At 29.9% G+C, this 18,174-nt stretch overlaps 1 protein-coding gene across 3 annotated transcripts; it reads right to left on the bottom strand.

Moving 5' to 3' along the window:
• Window positions 1-759: 759 nt before the first annotated feature.
• LOC107437177 (peptidoglycan-recognition protein LF) lies at window positions 760-17,763 on the bottom strand. Of its 3 annotated transcripts, XM_043051675.3 has the most exons (8): window positions 17,607-17,763; window positions 15,471-15,527; window positions 12,339-12,672; window positions 11,971-12,045; window positions 11,344-11,424; window positions 8,416-8,613; window positions 2,103-2,308; window positions 760-1,128 (listed from the first exon to the last, which is right to left on the bottom strand). In XM_043051675.3, exons 3-8 carry the CDS (start codon window positions 12,649-12,651, stop codon window positions 973-975), a joined length of 1,029 nt encoding a protein of 342 aa, XP_042907609.2. In that variant the 5' UTR covers window positions 12,652-12,672; window positions 15,471-15,527; window positions 17,607-17,763; the 3' UTR covers window positions 760-972. The 3 variants fall into 3 exon arrangements, with proteins under 3 accessions (XP_042907609.2, XP_071036144.2, XP_087015515.1); XM_071180043.2 differs by lacking the exon at window positions 15,471-15,527; XM_087159389.1 differs by lacking the exons at window positions 15,471-15,527; window positions 17,607-17,763 and adding an exon at window positions 17,485-17,576.
• Window positions 17,764-18,174: the final 411 nt, after the last annotated feature.

Below are 18,174 nucleotides of genomic sequence, written 5' to 3'. Positions count from 1 at the left end.
CAACTTTTTAAGTGGGTATATATATATATATATATATATATATATATATATATATATATATATATATATATATATATGTATATATATATTTATACATATACATATATATATATATATATATATATATATATATATATATATATATATATATATATATATATATATATATATATATATATATATATATATATATATATATATATATATATATATATATATATATATATATATATATATATATATGTTTGTTTCTTTTTAAATGTTGAAGAAAATAAGCTGTGTTCACATTTCGAAGTGTGTTGTGGTGGTCTGAACGACACTATGCATAATCAATATTTTGCATTCGAAGTTAAGAGAATTAGACATGTGTATCGAACATGTGACTTCATTTGCATTCTACAAAGATTTCCATTATGAAATCTAGATTTCAAGATGGTGGCCCAAGGCACCGAGTCGAAGAAATAAGTTCAATATTGGAGGAATTTTTTTATTGTTAGTTACATAAAAAGAAATGTTTCAAGAACCTAAAATATACTTTGGTTGTAACTACAATGGGAAAAAGACTTAGGGAAAAAAAATAAAAAGTGAAACTTGTAGTATTAAATACTTGAGTATTAAAAACATACATACTTATTACATACAAACTTGTAGTATTAAATACATATTAAATACTTGACGAAGTTAAATTTTTTTTATTTTCATTTAGTTTGGGTTTGACATCTGCCATACGTGTCAATATGCAACAGAGTGACAGAGAAGTTAAAGTTATAAATCAAAAATATTTTATTGTCAACTACATGTATAAAGACATTATATACTACAAAACATTGCAATTTGTAAAATGATATTACAACAGTGAAAAATTACACTTCAATGCTTGAGGCCAGTAAACTTTCAGGATAACCTTTTTTTTTCCCCTGGCACATTCAGAAAGGAACAGTTATGAATTGTCCTTTATCAAATCTTGACCGATCACCGGTTTATAGAGGGGTTCACAGTAAAACGTAGACTTTCGCCCCCCTTGTAATTTTTCCATTGCCTGATAACTTTGTAAAGCTTTTCTCCCGGAGAATCTGTACAAGCGACATCTCTATGACCATGGATTTCCGGAGTGGGTGTTAGGTAACCCTAAAAAGAAATATTCGATTTTCTAAAACACATCCTAATAATCCAAGTAATGATATAATGTATGTTAAGTATTTGCACTTGAATGATGATTTTACTCATAAAATGATTACCACGCCAAATTTTAAAATTTTTACTTCTCATTAAAATACTACTACAACAATACCAATAAAACAAAATGATAATATGACATAAAAATGCTTTTTTACTTCTTATTCGCCAGTAAACTATTCCGGAGTACCGTCACTCGAGTTTTAATGAACACACATAAAATCTTTTGAAAGTAAATATAACTGTTAATTAATAATGGTAATCACAAATAATTTACTCTTTTTGAAAAAAGGAGGAAATGTCCCTTCATTAGTTTTTTTTTTATTATTATTAATATTGAGTAAAATAGCTGCAATTTTTTTTTACTTTTCACTAAAGCTGAAAATTTAAATTTTCAATTAGTAGCCACCGGACGGTTTACTTTAATAACTTCACTGTCACTTTTTCCTCAAGAATAATGAGTCAGTGACCGATATCGATAGGTTCTTTTTATTTAATAGTCACATTTTGCAAGCTTTTCTTTTCACTTAGATTAAATTACGTTGTTTAAAATACTTAGTTTTAGATGCTTTACGTAAAAGGAGCTGCATTTTTCTGGAGGAGAAATAGATGCGGTGAATCACCTTATGGCACGATCGAAGAAAATGCAATCCGATCAAACACTCAGCTTCAATACCTGGAATTGAACTTCCGTCACAACCGAGGTAGACGAAGGTTTTACCCACCACAACGATTGGCTCACGGCTATTCAAAGAGATTATAGCGATAGTAAAATAAAGTTTCAATAAGATTTCGAACATCTCTTTTACAGGGGTTCCCAGGTGTCTTATTGAAAGAACAGGATCCTTTCATGATACAAATAAAACTTCTTTTTAAAACAATGAATATTATTTTTTCATATTTAATTATAATTGAAAATGCATTACCTTTTTTATACCACAATCCACTAATTGTAATGCGGCTTGTATCATTGGCTTTGTTGGCGTGTCATTGTTAAAGTTGCCCATGAATGCAACCCCATAAGAATTAGTGTTGTAATTTACAGCATGAGCCGCCGTTAAATTCCATCCTCTTCCTTCATAAACTTTGCCATCTCCACCAACTAAGAAATTATAGGCAATATCCCACCAACCTAAAATTTTTATTAAAAATATATGACCTTAAAATATAACTATTTGGGTAAAAACGGTGCACAAGTTCTAAGAACATATACTTATAAAACAGCAAAACAAATTTCAGTAAATTGGGAAGTTTTAAGATTATTAAGTTTAACAGAATTAGTAAAAAAAAATATATTATTTGGAATTAAAAATATCTATTAATTTCTAGACCTATGAAATCTCGTTTCCTCGCAACTCTTATCATTAACAAATACAAAAAACAATATTTCCCATTGAAGTGTGGTGCGCAAGAGCAATAACATAACAAGCATTTATATTTAGTTTTATGAAAAATAAAAACAACGTTGCTAAGACAACTCAATAATAATAATTACTATATTGACGTTCCAGACATTGGGATGTAAAAGTATTAATGGATTTATATATTTTATATTAACTTGTAAATAACTGTGTATATTAAATGTTGTGATGTCTCCAATTTACTTCGTTTTTATTTATCCAAAATCGCACATAGTAGGAAGATAGAAAACCTTCCCTTACAACTGGTGACCTCAGGACGTGATTAGTTTAACAGTGCGAAGATTTTATTTGGATAAAAGAAAGGTTTGTGCATTACCATTATTTTATAATTATCTTTATATTAAACATGGAGGAAAGCACAAACGATAATTTAAATTCATCAACTCAAGATAATGTGAATTTAGAAGTAAACAAAGTGGCAGTTAAACCACCAATTTTTTGGCGACATAAACCTAAGTTATGGTTCTTACAACTTGAAGCACAGTTTGCTAACGGCAATATTACTCGTGATTTAACTAAGTATAACATTGTCGTTGCCTCATTAGACGAAAATGTCTTAGATTTCGTAGAGGATATTTTGTTAAACCCGCCAATGAATGGAAAATACGACGCCTTAAAAAATGCATTGTTAAGTAGATTGACAGATTCTGAAGAAGCCAGGTTAAAAAAAGTGTTGACTACACTTAATCTTGGCGATAAGCGTCCATCTGACTTGTTGCGACAAATGAAAGGTTTGGCTGAAAATTCCATTTCTGAGGAATTGTTAAAATCACTTTGGCTACAGAGGCTACCACAACAGGTTCAAGCTATATTATCTATTAGCTCTGATTCTTTGGATAAAATGGCAGAGATGGCAGACAAAATTATTGGTATATTTAGCTCAACAGAGTTATGTACAGTTGATAAAGTATCCAGCAAAACTTTTGAGCATAATAACATTAGTAACGAAAAATTTAATTCATTGGAGATTAGTATTGCAGAATTAACTAAGAAATTTGATACATTCATCACAAGGAGTAGACCTCAAGATAAACCTGTAACAGCTCGAGACCGTAGCCGTTCGAGATCCCAATCTTCTCGTTATAAGTTGTGTTGGTACCATTTTAAATTTGGAAACAAGGCACATCGCTGTGTTAAACCTTGCCAATTTCAAAAAAATACTTCGGAAAACTAACGGGCCAGTCGATTGAAGAGGCCAACGACTACGGCCATCCAAATTGCCGCCTCTTTCTTTTTGACAAGTCAAGCAAAAGGCACTATCTTATTGACACTGGGGCTGACGTGTCTGTAATTCCACCGCCAAAACCCAATAAACTGTTCCTATCTGATTTTAAACTTTATGCTGCAAATTCAAGTTCAATCAAAACTTACGGCAAGCAACTTATCAGTTTAGATTTAGGCTTGAGAAGACGTTTCAAATGGAATTTCATCATAGCAGACGTCTCAAAGCCAATAATTGGCGCAGATTTTCTTAAGGCACATGGACTTTTGGTAGACATTAAACAAAAACGTTTGCTTGATCCTTTAACATCATTGACAGTCTCAACTAAAATAATCAAAGGACCATCTTCATTTTTAACACCCCTCGATAGTAATAATCTAGATCCAGATATTCATTCTCTACTGCAAGAATTCAAAAACTTATCTTCAGAAAAAATAGAACTGAATAAAGTTAACTTAAACCATAATGTCACTCATGCTATTGTTACAAAAGGCCCACCCATAACATCTAGAGTGCGTAGATTGGCTCCAGAGAAACTAAAAATCGCCAAAGCAGAATTTGACTACATGCTTGAGCGTGGCATATGTCGACCATCAAGCAGCCCTTGGTCTAGTCCATTACATCTGGTCAAGAAAAAAAATGGCGAATGGAGACCGTGCGGAGACTATCGTGCTTTAAATGCAGCTACATTACCGGATAGATATCCTATACCACACCTGCATGATTTTACACACCAATTAGAAGGTTGTACTATATATTCCACATTGGATCTTCATCGAGCTTATCATCAAATTCCCATGGAACCAGCAGATATAGAAAAAACAGCTATTAGTACACCATTCGGACTGTTCGAATTTCCTTTGATGACTTTCGGACTTCGTAACGCAGCGCAGACATTCCAGAGATTTATGCACGCCGTTCTACGTGGTCTAGAATTCTGTTTCGTCTATCTGGATGACATATTAATTGCATCACGCTCTAAAGAGGAACATCTACAACATCTCAGAATAGTTTTAGAGAGATTGCAACAATTTGGATTAACATTGAATCTCAGTAAATGCAACTTCGCTAAGCCTGAGGTGAATTTTGTTGGCCACAATGTTTCTCTAAAAGGAATTCGTCCAACAGAAGAAAAAGTCAAAGTCATTGAAGATTTCAATAAACCCAAAACAGTCAAACAACTTAGAAGATTTTTGGGAATTATAAATTTCTACAGAAGATTTATTCCTCAAGCGGCTCAACACCAAGCATGCTTATATGATTATTTAAAAAACAGCAAGAAGAATGATAATCGAACTATCGAATGGTCAGACGAAGCTTCAAATGCTTTTACGAAATCCAAAGAATTGCTAAAATCCGCAGCAATTTTGTCTCACCCAGTGCCATCTGCTAAACTTGCCCTTATGGTAGACGCTTCCAATATAGCGATAGGTGGAGTGGTGCAACAACTCGTCAATAATGATTGGCAACCGCTAGGTTTCTTTTCTGTTCGACTGACACCTACACAAAAGAATTATAGCACCTATGATCGTGAACTGCTAGCTGCATATTCGTCTATTAAGCATTTCCGATATTTGTTGGAGGGTCGAGAATTTACGTTATTCACTGATCACAAGCCGCTGGTATACGCTTTTCAACATAACTTGGAGAAAGCATCACCCCGACAACAAAGACATTTGGAGTACATTAGCCAATTCACATTAGAAATTCAACACATTTCTGGAAAAGATAACATGGTTGCTGACGCTCTTTCAAGATTGGAAGAAATAAGAATTACTTCCGAAATTGACTTTGAATCCCTAGCCAAAGCTCAAGAAATCGACGATGAGTTAAAAGATTTAATGACGTCTCAAAACTCTTCTTTGAAATTTGAGCTAGTTCCTATTTTTGGCTCTAATCATTCATTATATTGCGATACAACCACAAAAATTAAAAGACCATTCATTCCAATTAACTTTAGAAGACAAGTATTCAAAAGTGTTTACAATCTCTCACATCCTGGAATTAAAGCGACTGTTCGATTAGCAACATCAAAATTTATTTGGCCATCAATAAACAAAGATATTCGTGATTGGACCAAGAGTTGTTTAAAATGCCAGAAATCCAAAATTTCTAAACATAATCATTCTCCATTACAAGAATATCCTATAGTTGGTCAACGATTTCAAGACATTAATCTGGACCTGATTGGACCTTTGCCATCATCAGAAGGATTTCGTTATTGCCTTACGATAATTGATCGCTACACGCGATGGGCAGAAGCCATTCCTTTACCTGATATTCGAGCAGAGACAGTTTCTGATGCTTTATTGAAAAATTGGATCGCTCGCTACGGTATTCCAAGCGTAATTACAACTGATCAGGGTGCGCAATTTGAGTCTCAATTGTTCCAAGAACTTTCGAAATTACTTGGTTTTAAAAGAAATAGAACTACTGCATATCACCCACAAGCTAATGGCTGTGTAGAACGTTGGCATCGTACTTTGAAAGCAAGCATAATGTGTCATGAAAATCCAAGCTGGACAAAATCACTTCCGATTATTCTACTTGGTTTACGCACAACCTTGCGAGATGACTGTCAAGCCACCCCAGCAGAACTCTTGTATGGTGAAAATATAAAACTACCATATGACTTTTTTGAAAATTCAAACATCGAAGCGCAATCAGAATTCATTCAGAATTTAAAAAGCACCATGGAAAAATTAAAACCCGTCCCATTTCGTCATCACTCGAAGCAGAAACCATTTATATTCAAAGATTTAAAAACTTGCTCACACGTGTTTGTCCGTACTGACAGTGTTCGTCATAGTTTGCAACAACCATATCATGGACCGTATAAAGTTTTAAAGAGAACCGATAAAATTTTCACTGTTAAAATGAAGCAAAAAGAAGTTAATGTATCTATAGATAGAATAAAGCCCTATTTTTCGGACATTTCTACAGAATCTGAAAAGACTTCAGAAACACCTTTACTGGTTGAAAAGAATTGTGGACCTATTTCATCGTCTACAATTTCTAGAGCTGCTACAGAGCAAGGCAACAGAAACAAAAGAGTGAAGCTTGTTATTCCACCCCAAGTGACTAGATCTGGACGTACAGTGCGCATTCCAGCACGTTACACATGAGGTTCTTCATCGTTCGAGTAACTCACTAGGGGGGGAGTGCTGTGGTGCGCAAGAGCAATAACATAACAAGCATTTATATTTAGTTTTATGAAAAATAAAAACAACGTTGCTAAGACAACTCAATAATAATAATTACTATATTGACGTTCCAGACATTGGGATGTAAAAGTATTAATGGATTTATATATTTTATATTAACTTGTAAATAACTGTGTATATTAAATGTTGTGATGTCTCCAATTTACTTCGTTTTTATTTATCCAAAATCGCACATAGTAGGAAGATAGAAAACCTTCCCTTACAGAAGTACCTATACTTTTATCCTTTAAAATTAACACTTGCTGTGTTGTTTCTATAAGTAAATTTTCCATTTGGTAAAAAAGTTTGAAACTCATATTTCACACAATCCTTCACTCTTAAAAGGCCTGGTTTCTTAGGACAGGACGCCGTCAGCTGGAAATCAGCGTTAACCTCTGATTGGTCCATTTGTGAGTTTGATAGTATACGTCATCGAACGCTCATCTTGAGCTACAATTGCCGTCCAACTCAACTGCAGTTGGATTACAGCGTGACGTTAACCACAGAAGCAATGGCGGACAACATCCAACAGCACATTGAAATCAGCCAAGATTTTGATTTTGACATTACACATAGCTTCTTCATTAAACATAGCACTCTTCATTTAGCTCAGCTATAATGTGTTTTTTCTTGGACAAAGTCATTATTTGTTCTCTAAAACACTGGTCGACAATAACAAAATCAATACAAATTCAAAATAAATATTTGTTTACGTTATTAACGCATGCGCAATGAGAGATAATGTCTGCGTTGGACCGACTGCTCACGCTGAGCTAACAAAAAAGTATTTTTTTGGCGTCCGTTCTGTGTCAACTTTACGCTGACGCCCAGATAATGCGCTAGTTCTAAGAAACCAGGTCTTGAGCTAACATACCAGTATTTTGTTGGCGTCAGCGGGGCGTTGACGTCCCGCTGACGCCCAGATAAGGCGCTTGTCCTAAGAAACCAGACCTTTAGTGAGTCAGAATGTTTCAAATCGAGATGGCATTACTATTTGGGTAGAAACGGTGCTCATTAAGAACATGTACTAATAAAACAGCAAGAGAAATTTCAGTAAATTGGGAAGTTTTGGTGGTTATTAAGTTTAAATGTATTAGTCAATGTTAGTTTTTATTTTGTTGAACTAAAGAACGTTAGAAATTTTTAATATCTCAGTGCGCTGCCGTGTAGCAGCAGTAACTGATTCAACGGTAATTAAATATTGATAATGCTGGGTAGTGTTGAGGAACTGTAGTAGGAGAGAACAGTACTAAAAACAGAGGTGCCTTGCACTAAAGTGGGTAACGTGAAAGCTAATTGGTCGCATATACAAGCTAGACATAAGTTGAGAAAATCGATTTTATGTAATAACAATACAATAGTTGAGTATTGTTGAACTAAATACTTTTTTTACCTCTTTCATCCAAGTGAAGATCTTGAATGAGTTGAACTTGCCGCATACATTCTACTTGTTTCTTACAGAAGGCTGTCACTGTATGTAATATGACAACATGGTTCACAGGAAGATTTATTTCTCTCTCCCGAACTGCGTTCCTCGCTCTCCATTGCTTTCTGGTAACTATCTCTAGTCTTTCACAATCATACGATATTTCTAGTATAAAAGAACGACGAAAAAAAAAATAAAAAGTCATAAAAAGCATTTCTGGAAAAAATATCACTGAAACAGTGGTACGACACACCGCAATGAAGTTGTAATTGAGTAGCTGACGTAGACTTAGGTGCGCTACCCTGTAAGATTTATAAGTGTGTCCCTATCTGAGACTCACCATAAAAAGTTTAAAATTATAATATGAAGCGAAAACAATTTGGTGATGAGATATTTGGGTATATTTATAATCACTATTTTATTAAAGAAAATTAAAACAGCAATTGCTATGAAATTTGGCAATAAATTGTAACACTGTATACACTTACCATATTGAAATTAAAAAGTTCTTTTTAATAATAGGAGGAAATCTCTCACTATCTTATAGTCATTATATTCACAATTCATTTAAGTATTGTTACTATTTATGAAGTAAGCTAAAAATATTTCAGAAAACTTAAAATGCTTTTATTTTAACCCATAGTGTTATTTTTTTCTGGTCTCAAGTCTCGTATGCCCCAGCACTGCAGAGGTATTATTAATGATATTAGGCTAATGTGCATAATGCTACTGTTAGAAACAAAACAAAAAATTTTAAAAAAAGACTCAACTTCCTATATTTAATAAACAAGGTTTTTATTTAAATTGCATCAATTTTTTATATTTTTTTGGATGAAGTTGAAGAAACATGTAACAGCAATAAATCTAATAAGCTAGTTTTAAAAATAATCAAGTTATCATAAATATGAGACTGATGCTTCAACTACTTTTATAACACTAAGGGAAACTTTAATACTTTCTTTTCTAACAGAGATATGAGAATCAAAAAAATTTTTTTTTGTTCTTAAAATCAAATGAATCACGATTGTGCCATAAATATTATTAAAAAAAATCTTTTAAGACTAAGGGCTTGTGTTTGCGAGCTTTCAAAACTATAAGTTTATTTTAAGATTTCATTTATCAATAATGTAAGCAGTGTAATCTTTTTTTTCCTTTTTTGTTTTTAATTTGCAGTGGAAATAAACATTTAAAAAAAATAATAATACTCTAACTGGTACATACAAAATAAAAAAAATAAATTTCAAAGCACATACAAAAATACAACTGATAGTAATCAACTTCCACGTTAATTAATATTTCTTCACAATTGTTTCAGTGAACAAGAAATATTGCTTGAGAAAAGGAAATTTGGTTAGGAAATAAGAAGATTCATACTTCAATCAATTTGGATTACATTTTAGGTTAAAGAAATCTAAAAATTAAGATTGATTGGAGTTTTCAATATTTTGGAGAATATTCTACAGGAATAATAAAAGAATGACAATACTAAGTGTTAGGAATTGCCAGTTAATCATTTAATTGAAGAAAAAGAAGAATTAGACTGTATAAGAACATTGGTTGCTGGAAACTATTAGGATAAATTCAGATAAGGTATCTCAGATTTGGAAATTTCAGAATCATTTGAACAAAATATGAAGTATACCAACAAAAGATATGAAACTTGGCATAATTTATATTATTAATTTTCATTATTGAATTAAATAGTTAAACATTCAATTAAGAGTTAGATAATTCCTTAGGCTTAAGTTATTAAATGGCAATTTGAATGGCATTGTTAAGGTAATATTTGCATGTAACTGAGTTTAAAAAAACCCTGCTGTTTTCATATTTTTTCTTTGATGTTATTTAGACATACAGCAGTTTTTATTAATTTTTAGGAATTTAAAAACTGAAAGCTAGGTGTGACAATTGTAATCACATTACTTTCCTAATAACCAGCTTTTTAATTCACAAAATTTCTGAAATTTTTAGTAAATTTAAATGATACCAAGAGTTTTTCAATAAAAATTGCTAAAACTATTTAACTTTTTCATTAAAAGTTATATCATTTAAAGTGTGTAAACATCATGTGCGTCATGATGGAAACGCTTAAAAATAATCTTGTAATCTGAAAATTTTTACATATCAGGCTAAAACAATAAACTCATTTAGTTTAAACAGTTTTAATTTTGCACTTAATTCAAATTTCTTAAAGATTTATTTTAAGCAGTGAGCAGTTTATTAGACTTTGTTAAAAACTATATATCCTGACTCCAAAGTTTACACTTCTTTCTTTTGGGGGGGGGGGGGTGGTATTAGATATGCTTTCAGAAAACTGTGTTTTATAGAATTTAATGTGTCACAAAGTGGGGTTAAACTTTATTCTCTACATTATTAAGCTTATCATATCAGATTATAATATTTTGAACTTTATTACCATCTTATCAAACTATGAAGTAATGGATTCATAATATATTTATTCCATATAATATAATTCTTTCGATTTCAGTATTGGAAAAAAAAATGAAAATGAAATGTTTAAAGAACAGGTATGAATTTTTGGTTAGTTTTTATGATTTGATTGATTATGATTGGTTACTATGATCTTTAACCCTTTGTACTTAGGTTCTAGGTTTTTCTGAGCAGTCATTTTTACCTAAATTACTGTTGATATGAAATCAGATGATATTGAATAGGAATGTAATGTGCAGCAGATAAATTTCAGCTAAGTTTTTTTCCAGGGAGAAGAACGCTTGAAAGAAGAAAAATATGCTTAAAAAAAGCCTTTTAGTTAAAAAATCTGCAATTCAGAAAACTAAAATAAGATTTTTAATTAGAAAAATGTTAAGGGTCCTCTCAAATGAAAAGAGGAAGAAAAAAAGAATTTCTTTTGAAAACAGACACAAAAAAATATACCTCCAGTACATGCATCTTCTGTTGTGAAAATACCAGAATCTTCCAAGCGTACATCAAATGATACTGAACGACATGATGAAACTAAAAAGTAAATGTATTGATAAGAAAATTAAAATAAATTTAACACCTAGAAAATTTTATATCCAATAAAATTAAAATAAACTTAATATGTATATACATACAAGAATTAATGAGTTTTAATTTATTTTTTCGCAAATATTAGAAGACCAAAAAAATCTAAATTCATAAAAAAAATTTTTAACCACAACTTTAAGTAACAAAACATCATTCAAAACTTTTATTTTAAACATAATAATATAATTTTTTTTAAAAATTTAAATTCCAGATAACGAAGATGTTTTACTTTTCAAAACACTTTTTCCCGATTTTTTTTAAAAGTTATTAACCGTTTTAATCATCTATCTAAATAGCACTGGTAATATTTCAAAATATTATAAATATAATAATTCGTAAACTGAAGCTATTTCCATACAAAATATGGGTTGGATAATGTAAGACTTGTACTAGAATCAAAATTTTAATTTACATACTACTATCCTGTTTTATTGTAAGTATAAACTCTAAAATATCTGCTTTACAAAGTAAATTGTTTTTAACACAGCTTACTTTCATCTACTTGAAGTGGACTTTCTTCACTCTGAACTTGCAAACATCTCTGTATATAAGATTTAGCATCTAATTCTGAAAATATAAAAATTAATAAGAAAAAAAGCATTCAATTAAGAAAAAAAACTTCAATTAGATGCAAATTCAAATTTATACAAATTTATTTTACAATCTATTAATTAACTTTAACATACTATTCATGAACATACAATTTTTACCACTAAATCTAAAAAAATATTACACTTTATAAATCTTGGTAAGACTAATTTATAATGAGAAAAGTAAAATTATTTATGATAAGAAAAATTTTTTGATAAAATATTAGAAAAATAAAAATATTTTCATAAATATTTGTATGAAAAAAATACCAAATTTCGGTTGCAAGTCTTGCAGAATATCATGTCGACCCATATTTTCCAGGTATTGAATAAGCAGGCCAATGGTTGTATGAGGAAGTACAGTCCATGCATCTATTATTTTAAGAGTTGGACTATCATATCTTTCAAAAATTCGCACTTCATTATATTGAAAGTCCATCTGATCTGCCAATCCACGATAGTCCCGAGCAAAACCATTTTTAAATAGAATTTCTTGTCTCGGATCAAGAAATTCTCTCAATTTCAGTCTAGTTGAACATCTAAGAGCTTTGGCTGGAACGGTATTAAAATCCAAAACTTCCATGCCAAAATTTTAGACATTTACCTGCAAAATAAGAAATTATGGTTTTTTGCAGCCACATACTTTAATGTCAAAGAAGGATCAGTTCATTTCACTTTAATCAAATTTTGAATTAGGTGAGGTTAAGTTAGTAGTATATACATGATTTTTTTTCCATTTATTATGGCTCTTTGATATAAGATATAAGAGTAACATTTATAGTTTTTTAATACAGTAAAATTTATAATTTTTTTACAGTGGCATACTCTTGTGTCTGCAGGTAAAAAGGATCTTGGTTTTCTTTTAAAATCTCAAATTAGTTATAAAGTAAAATTTTAATTTAAAATTTAAACAAATTTTAAAGCGTATTTTCTGGATTAATTTTAAACAAAATTCATTTATTTAATTCTGAATGTTTAACAAAAAAAACAAATTTTGCTGCAATTTTCGAAGACAACATGGCCAAACTATTAATTTCATGAAAGAAAAATTTGAATATTTTAATTAAAATGCTTGATCTGGCGCCATTTTCTTAACAACAAATAAGAAGCAAAATTTCCCTAAGGAAAAGGCCGAAGAACTTGAAAAAACTCTCCAGAATATTGGTAAATCTTTCAGAAACAGAACACGCCAAACATTTTAAGAAAAATTCCCCAATAATTTTTAACTTCATTATCAACAAACTTGCAACTGATAACTCCCGATTTCGGGATTGCATACTGTTACAGATGTGTGTATTACGGTAAAATACATTTTTTCTGTCTTCAATTCATTACAAATTAAAGTTTTCAGGGATGAGAGTAGTCAGAAAGTAGAAAAGAGGAAATCCAAGAATATATATATATATATATATATATATATATATATATATATATATATATATATATATATATATATATATATATATATATATATATAAAAATAAATCGCACTTTTTTTGTCTAATTTTTGTTTAAACTTGTAATCCATGTGATTATAAATCCCGATATGAGGCTTTTAAATCACGTGCATATGAAACTCTACATCGAATTTAAAAAATGCGAAAATACAAATCACGATGCGTAATTTTTAGATCAAGATGCATAATTTTAAAATCGCGCGATATTACAACCGCAAAAACGAATCACGACATTGGATTTTAAGCTCGGGTAGCTACATAGGGTTTTAAAAGCTCGTAAATACAAATCGCGAAATTGGTTTTTTAAATCTCGTAAATAAGAATCGCAATGTTCAATATTTAAATGGCCTGAATAAGAATCGAAATGTTCAACTCTTAAATCAGGTAAATACGAAAATCGATTATTGATATTAAAATCGCGTGAATAAAAATCGAGATATTTGCAGAGTTAAGGACTTGGGATTTCTAAAAGGATTGTTTGAATTGTTTTTTGTCTACACTATAAATAAAAATTTACAAGATTAATAAATATGCAAATAAATATTTTCACCACAAATCCACCTCTATTTTTTTTCGCTTTTTTGTTTGCTTTCTCTCCAGAATACAAGAAGCAGCGACGTCTAAATTACGAAAATACGAGCTATCCCGCCGACGGATAAAAAATACGGAAAATCTTATTTTCTGTGCGTGAAATCGGAGAAAATAGCTAATATAAGTAAACATGCGGAAAGATTAGCAGCTAGGACGTAGTTGGAATTTTCTGTTTTTCTTTCAAAATCGTAAATAAATATAATAATTTGACTTCAACGACTGAATTTTTTTAAAAAAAAAAACGGGATATTTATAAATAAATAAATAAAAAAAACGAAACTTTTAGAGAATCTGAGTTTTTGATAAAAAAGCTGAAATTCGAGAGACAAAAGCGAAAAAAATCTCATCCCTGTATAAAGGTCAACCAGTTTTATCCCAAGGAAATGATTTTTAGAGAAACTTCAGAGGGAGGAGGTCTTCAATAATTTCGCTCCGCGGAAAATTAAATTCCTCATAAAGTATTTTAACTTGTGAAAAAAAAAATTTCGGCGGAAATTAGCGGGAAAAATGGAGAAATCTGAGAAAAAGCGGAAATCCGCGAATCCGCGGAAGAATCTCATCCCTGAGTTTTGTCAACATTGCTTTCTTCATTCCAATGAATAAATGGGAATTCAGAACGTACAGAACTGTAATAGTTATAGAATATTCTTCTTCTTTACAGAATAGTATATATTTCTGTATCTATATAATTCGGAAAAAAATAAAGAATCACCCGAATTACTTGAAATACTAGTATCATTTGTGCTGATTATTAATAAATTTTTATCGTTTTCTTGTTAGTTATTTTTCAGTTTTGAAAGAATAATTTCAACTAGAATTCAGCTATTCTGTTTTTAAGCTACATATTAAAATTCATATCGAGATCTTGCAATTATAAAATTTTGCTGTGTAGTATGTTATCTAAAAGTAATGAAGGGATAGACTATGTATATATTATTTGAGAATAAAGTTTTCAAACAAAGAACATAACATTTTGGAATTCTCCGGATTTATAAATCAGGTTAGTGTTATGATTTTTATAATAAAAAATTTGCTTGCAAATATTTTTTTTTCTTATTTGATGATTGTCCTCTACAGAATGATTTTTTACGTCTGATTAAGAACTATAAGAATAAAAAAGGAAACAATAAGTAAGTTTTTTATTTCAATATGAGAAATTTTTAAAATAATTTTTTTATCCTAAGAATTCTTTATTTTACGTGTTTTAGTGTATAATTTTTTGAGAAAAATTGGTGTTAAAATAGTTTTTTTGAAAAATGAAATGGTATAACATTATGTGTTTATGTATACTTCTTGCATATTCCAATGAAGTAATATGATTCAGAAAAGTATGGAATAAAAATTCGGTACTTACGTATTAACGCCACCGCAACTACAGATTTGGCGGTTTTTAAGTGCAGCCAACCTACACCTAAAATGTTTGCGACAAATCATAAAATAAAACACTTTATTTAAAATCAAAACGCTTTCAAAATTCAAAACACTTTATTTAAAATCAAAGTAGTTAATCGGATTTCTGTGGAAAATGAACTGATATAGAGTTTAACATAGATTCAAAACAATCTCTATTTTATTTCACCTGATGCTGTCTCCATATGAACTCTCATAAATAAGATTTCAAATGAAATTATATTACCGAAACGTACGTTTACATAATAAAGTTTCATGTCATGAGAATTGGTAATTTTTTTTTTTTTTTTTTTTTTTTTTGCTAAAATATTTCGCTTCTGAAGAAATGAAATTGCATCTTGTTCTATTTTTGGCAAATCCCAACGACGCATATTCGTAGCACCAAAAAATTGTGTCAAAAATCGAAGAACATATAATTTTAGAATTCTTCGAATTTATAAAGCAGGTAAGTGTTATAATCTTTAAAATAAAAAAATTTACTTGAAAATAATTTTTTTTCTTATTTGATGATAGTTTTTCATAGCATGGTTTTCTACGTCCGATTATGAATTAAAAAAAAAAAAGTAAACATGTAAGTTGCTTATTTTAATGTAAGGAATTTTTACAATTGTTTTTTGTTTTGTTTTGTAAGCATTCTTTATTTTACGTTTTTTAGTTTCGAAATAATGGTTTTTATTAAAACTTTCTGATAAAAATTGTTGTCAAAAAACTTCGAATTAAAAATTAAATTATATAAAATTATGAGGCTTATGTATACTTGCTTATTTTAATGTTTGAAATAATATGATTCTTAAAACTACGGATGTAAAGTTTAAATAGGCCTTTCATGTTATATCATTAAATTTCGTAAAACTATTTCTCAAAGAGAGAGACCATTTTGTTTTCGTTTGCATAAGAAAGATTTTTTAAATTCAATAAGCCACAATAAAGAAGGATCGTTACAATATGCTACACGCCACATTAAAGACGTCTCCAGAGTAAAGGAATGACTGTTCATATAGAAATCGCAGGTATTCGTCTCATACAACAACGCCCACTATAGTTCGTTGCGATCGCGAATTAAAAATTTATGGTGGGCAATCACACTTGGGAAAAATACAGTGAAGATATTTAGTTGAAACCTTTACTCCCAATCACTACTCCACAAACACAAGTACAACCCACACAACATCGGCTTCAATGATGAGAAAGAAAAAAAAATCAGGAAAAATATAAGCGGCACATAGCAAATCAGTTCGAAAACGAATTAAATTTACAAACTAGATCAATTAAATTTATAACTCAATATAAAGTAATAATTTGTCAAAAAAAGGAAAATTAAAAAAAAACATATAATTAAAATTATAAGGTTTTTTAAGTTATAGATAGTTTACTGGAACTGCTACACTTGAATTGCTTAAAGATTTCTGAAGAATAAATTGGAAAAAATAATGGTGGTTGTCAAAAGAGTAACATATTTATACACTTCATTAATCACAGGAAATAGATAGGAAAACTAACAAATAATTCTACACAAACATTAAGAAAAAAATACGTGAATAATTTAGTATTAAAAAGAAAAATTTAGAGAAAGAAAAAGTAAACTTTTTATCTATCTCAGGATAAAAAATTTCGAAGAGCAAAGCAAAAGATATCATAACATAAAATTGAAAAGACTAATAATATGGTGAAACTAAGAATAATAAAACAATATATTCACCATGAAATGTTTACAAAAATTAAACAAAACAGAGAAAGTGAAAGTATTCATTTTTTGGAAAGATAAAGGTTTCCTAACTTGATAAATTTTTAAGATAATTTTTTACTAACACAAAAAAAAAAGAAAGTTTTAAGCAAATGCGTTATAAATGAAACTCTGATTCATGCAAATAGCACTGGCTGAAAAACTTATTAGTGTTTTTCAATTGATTCAAAAAGATCTTCAACATATCTGTATCATTTTTATTTTCGAAAGTTACCTCAAGAAAATGAGATAATTTTTGTCATGGACTAATCTCGCTACTTTCAGGGACCAATCTCGCTGCGAGCAAAACATTCACTAGCCATGCGTTTTTTAACCTGATTAGTAAAATACACTTACTGCAGGAATCTCATCAATCAGGCCCTCGTTCATATCAATGAATTCGCATTCGCGTTTCTTTCACATGCAACGAAAAGCTCTCTTTACCAACATCACCGAGATAGTGGGACAAGGCCTGAGTACGGGAGGAGGCAGACCGTTAGATAGGGAATGGGATGGTTTCTTTGCTTATCTTATTACGTTATGCTTCACCACTTAATCATCTCAATTTGTTAGCTTCTTGTAAATTTGAAGATAGAATGTTTTTATAACTTTTTGCAGCTTTGATTTAATAAATTCATTTGGAAACAAAATTTATTTGATTTAAATTAGTTTTTTTTTAAAAAAAATATTAAATCATGATTTTTCTTGATTTTAAAGACTTTGTTAAACTTCATTTACAACACACTAATAATTTATATCTTTCTTTTAGAAAAAATACAAAATTAAAGAAAAGTTAATTAATATAAAAAGTAACTCAAAATTATTTACAAATTGAAGATAAACAATCGTGTATTTATATCTTGTATCAGACATTTTGTAATACAAATGAGTGACAAAAAACTCAAATTTTTTTTATTTATCTTAG

The sequence above is a fragment of the Parasteatoda tepidariorum genome, chromosome 3 (genome assembly GCF_982258835.1).
Source record: "Parasteatoda tepidariorum strain Cologne lab strain chromosome 3, Ptep-v5.0, whole genome shotgun sequence".
Taxonomy (NCBI): domain Eukaryota; kingdom Metazoa; phylum Arthropoda; class Arachnida; order Araneae; family Theridiidae; genus Parasteatoda; species Parasteatoda tepidariorum.
Note: the sequence above shows the minus strand (reverse complement) of the source record. Positions and strands in the feature narration are given on the sequence as shown.

Coding starts and splice junctions, on each gene's coding strand:
- LOC107437177 (XM_043051675.3), bottom strand. CDS start 12,651: ATGGAAGTTTTGGATTTTAATACCGTTCCAGCCAAAGCTCTTAGATGT. Junction 12,046..12,338: donor AGACTTGCAACCGAAATTTG/GTATTTTTTTCA, acceptor TTATATTTTCAG/AATTAGATGCTAAATCTTAT. Junction 8,614..11,343: donor AGAAGATGCATGTACTGGAG/GTATATTTTTTT, acceptor CTTTTATACTAG/AAATATCGTATGATTGTGAA.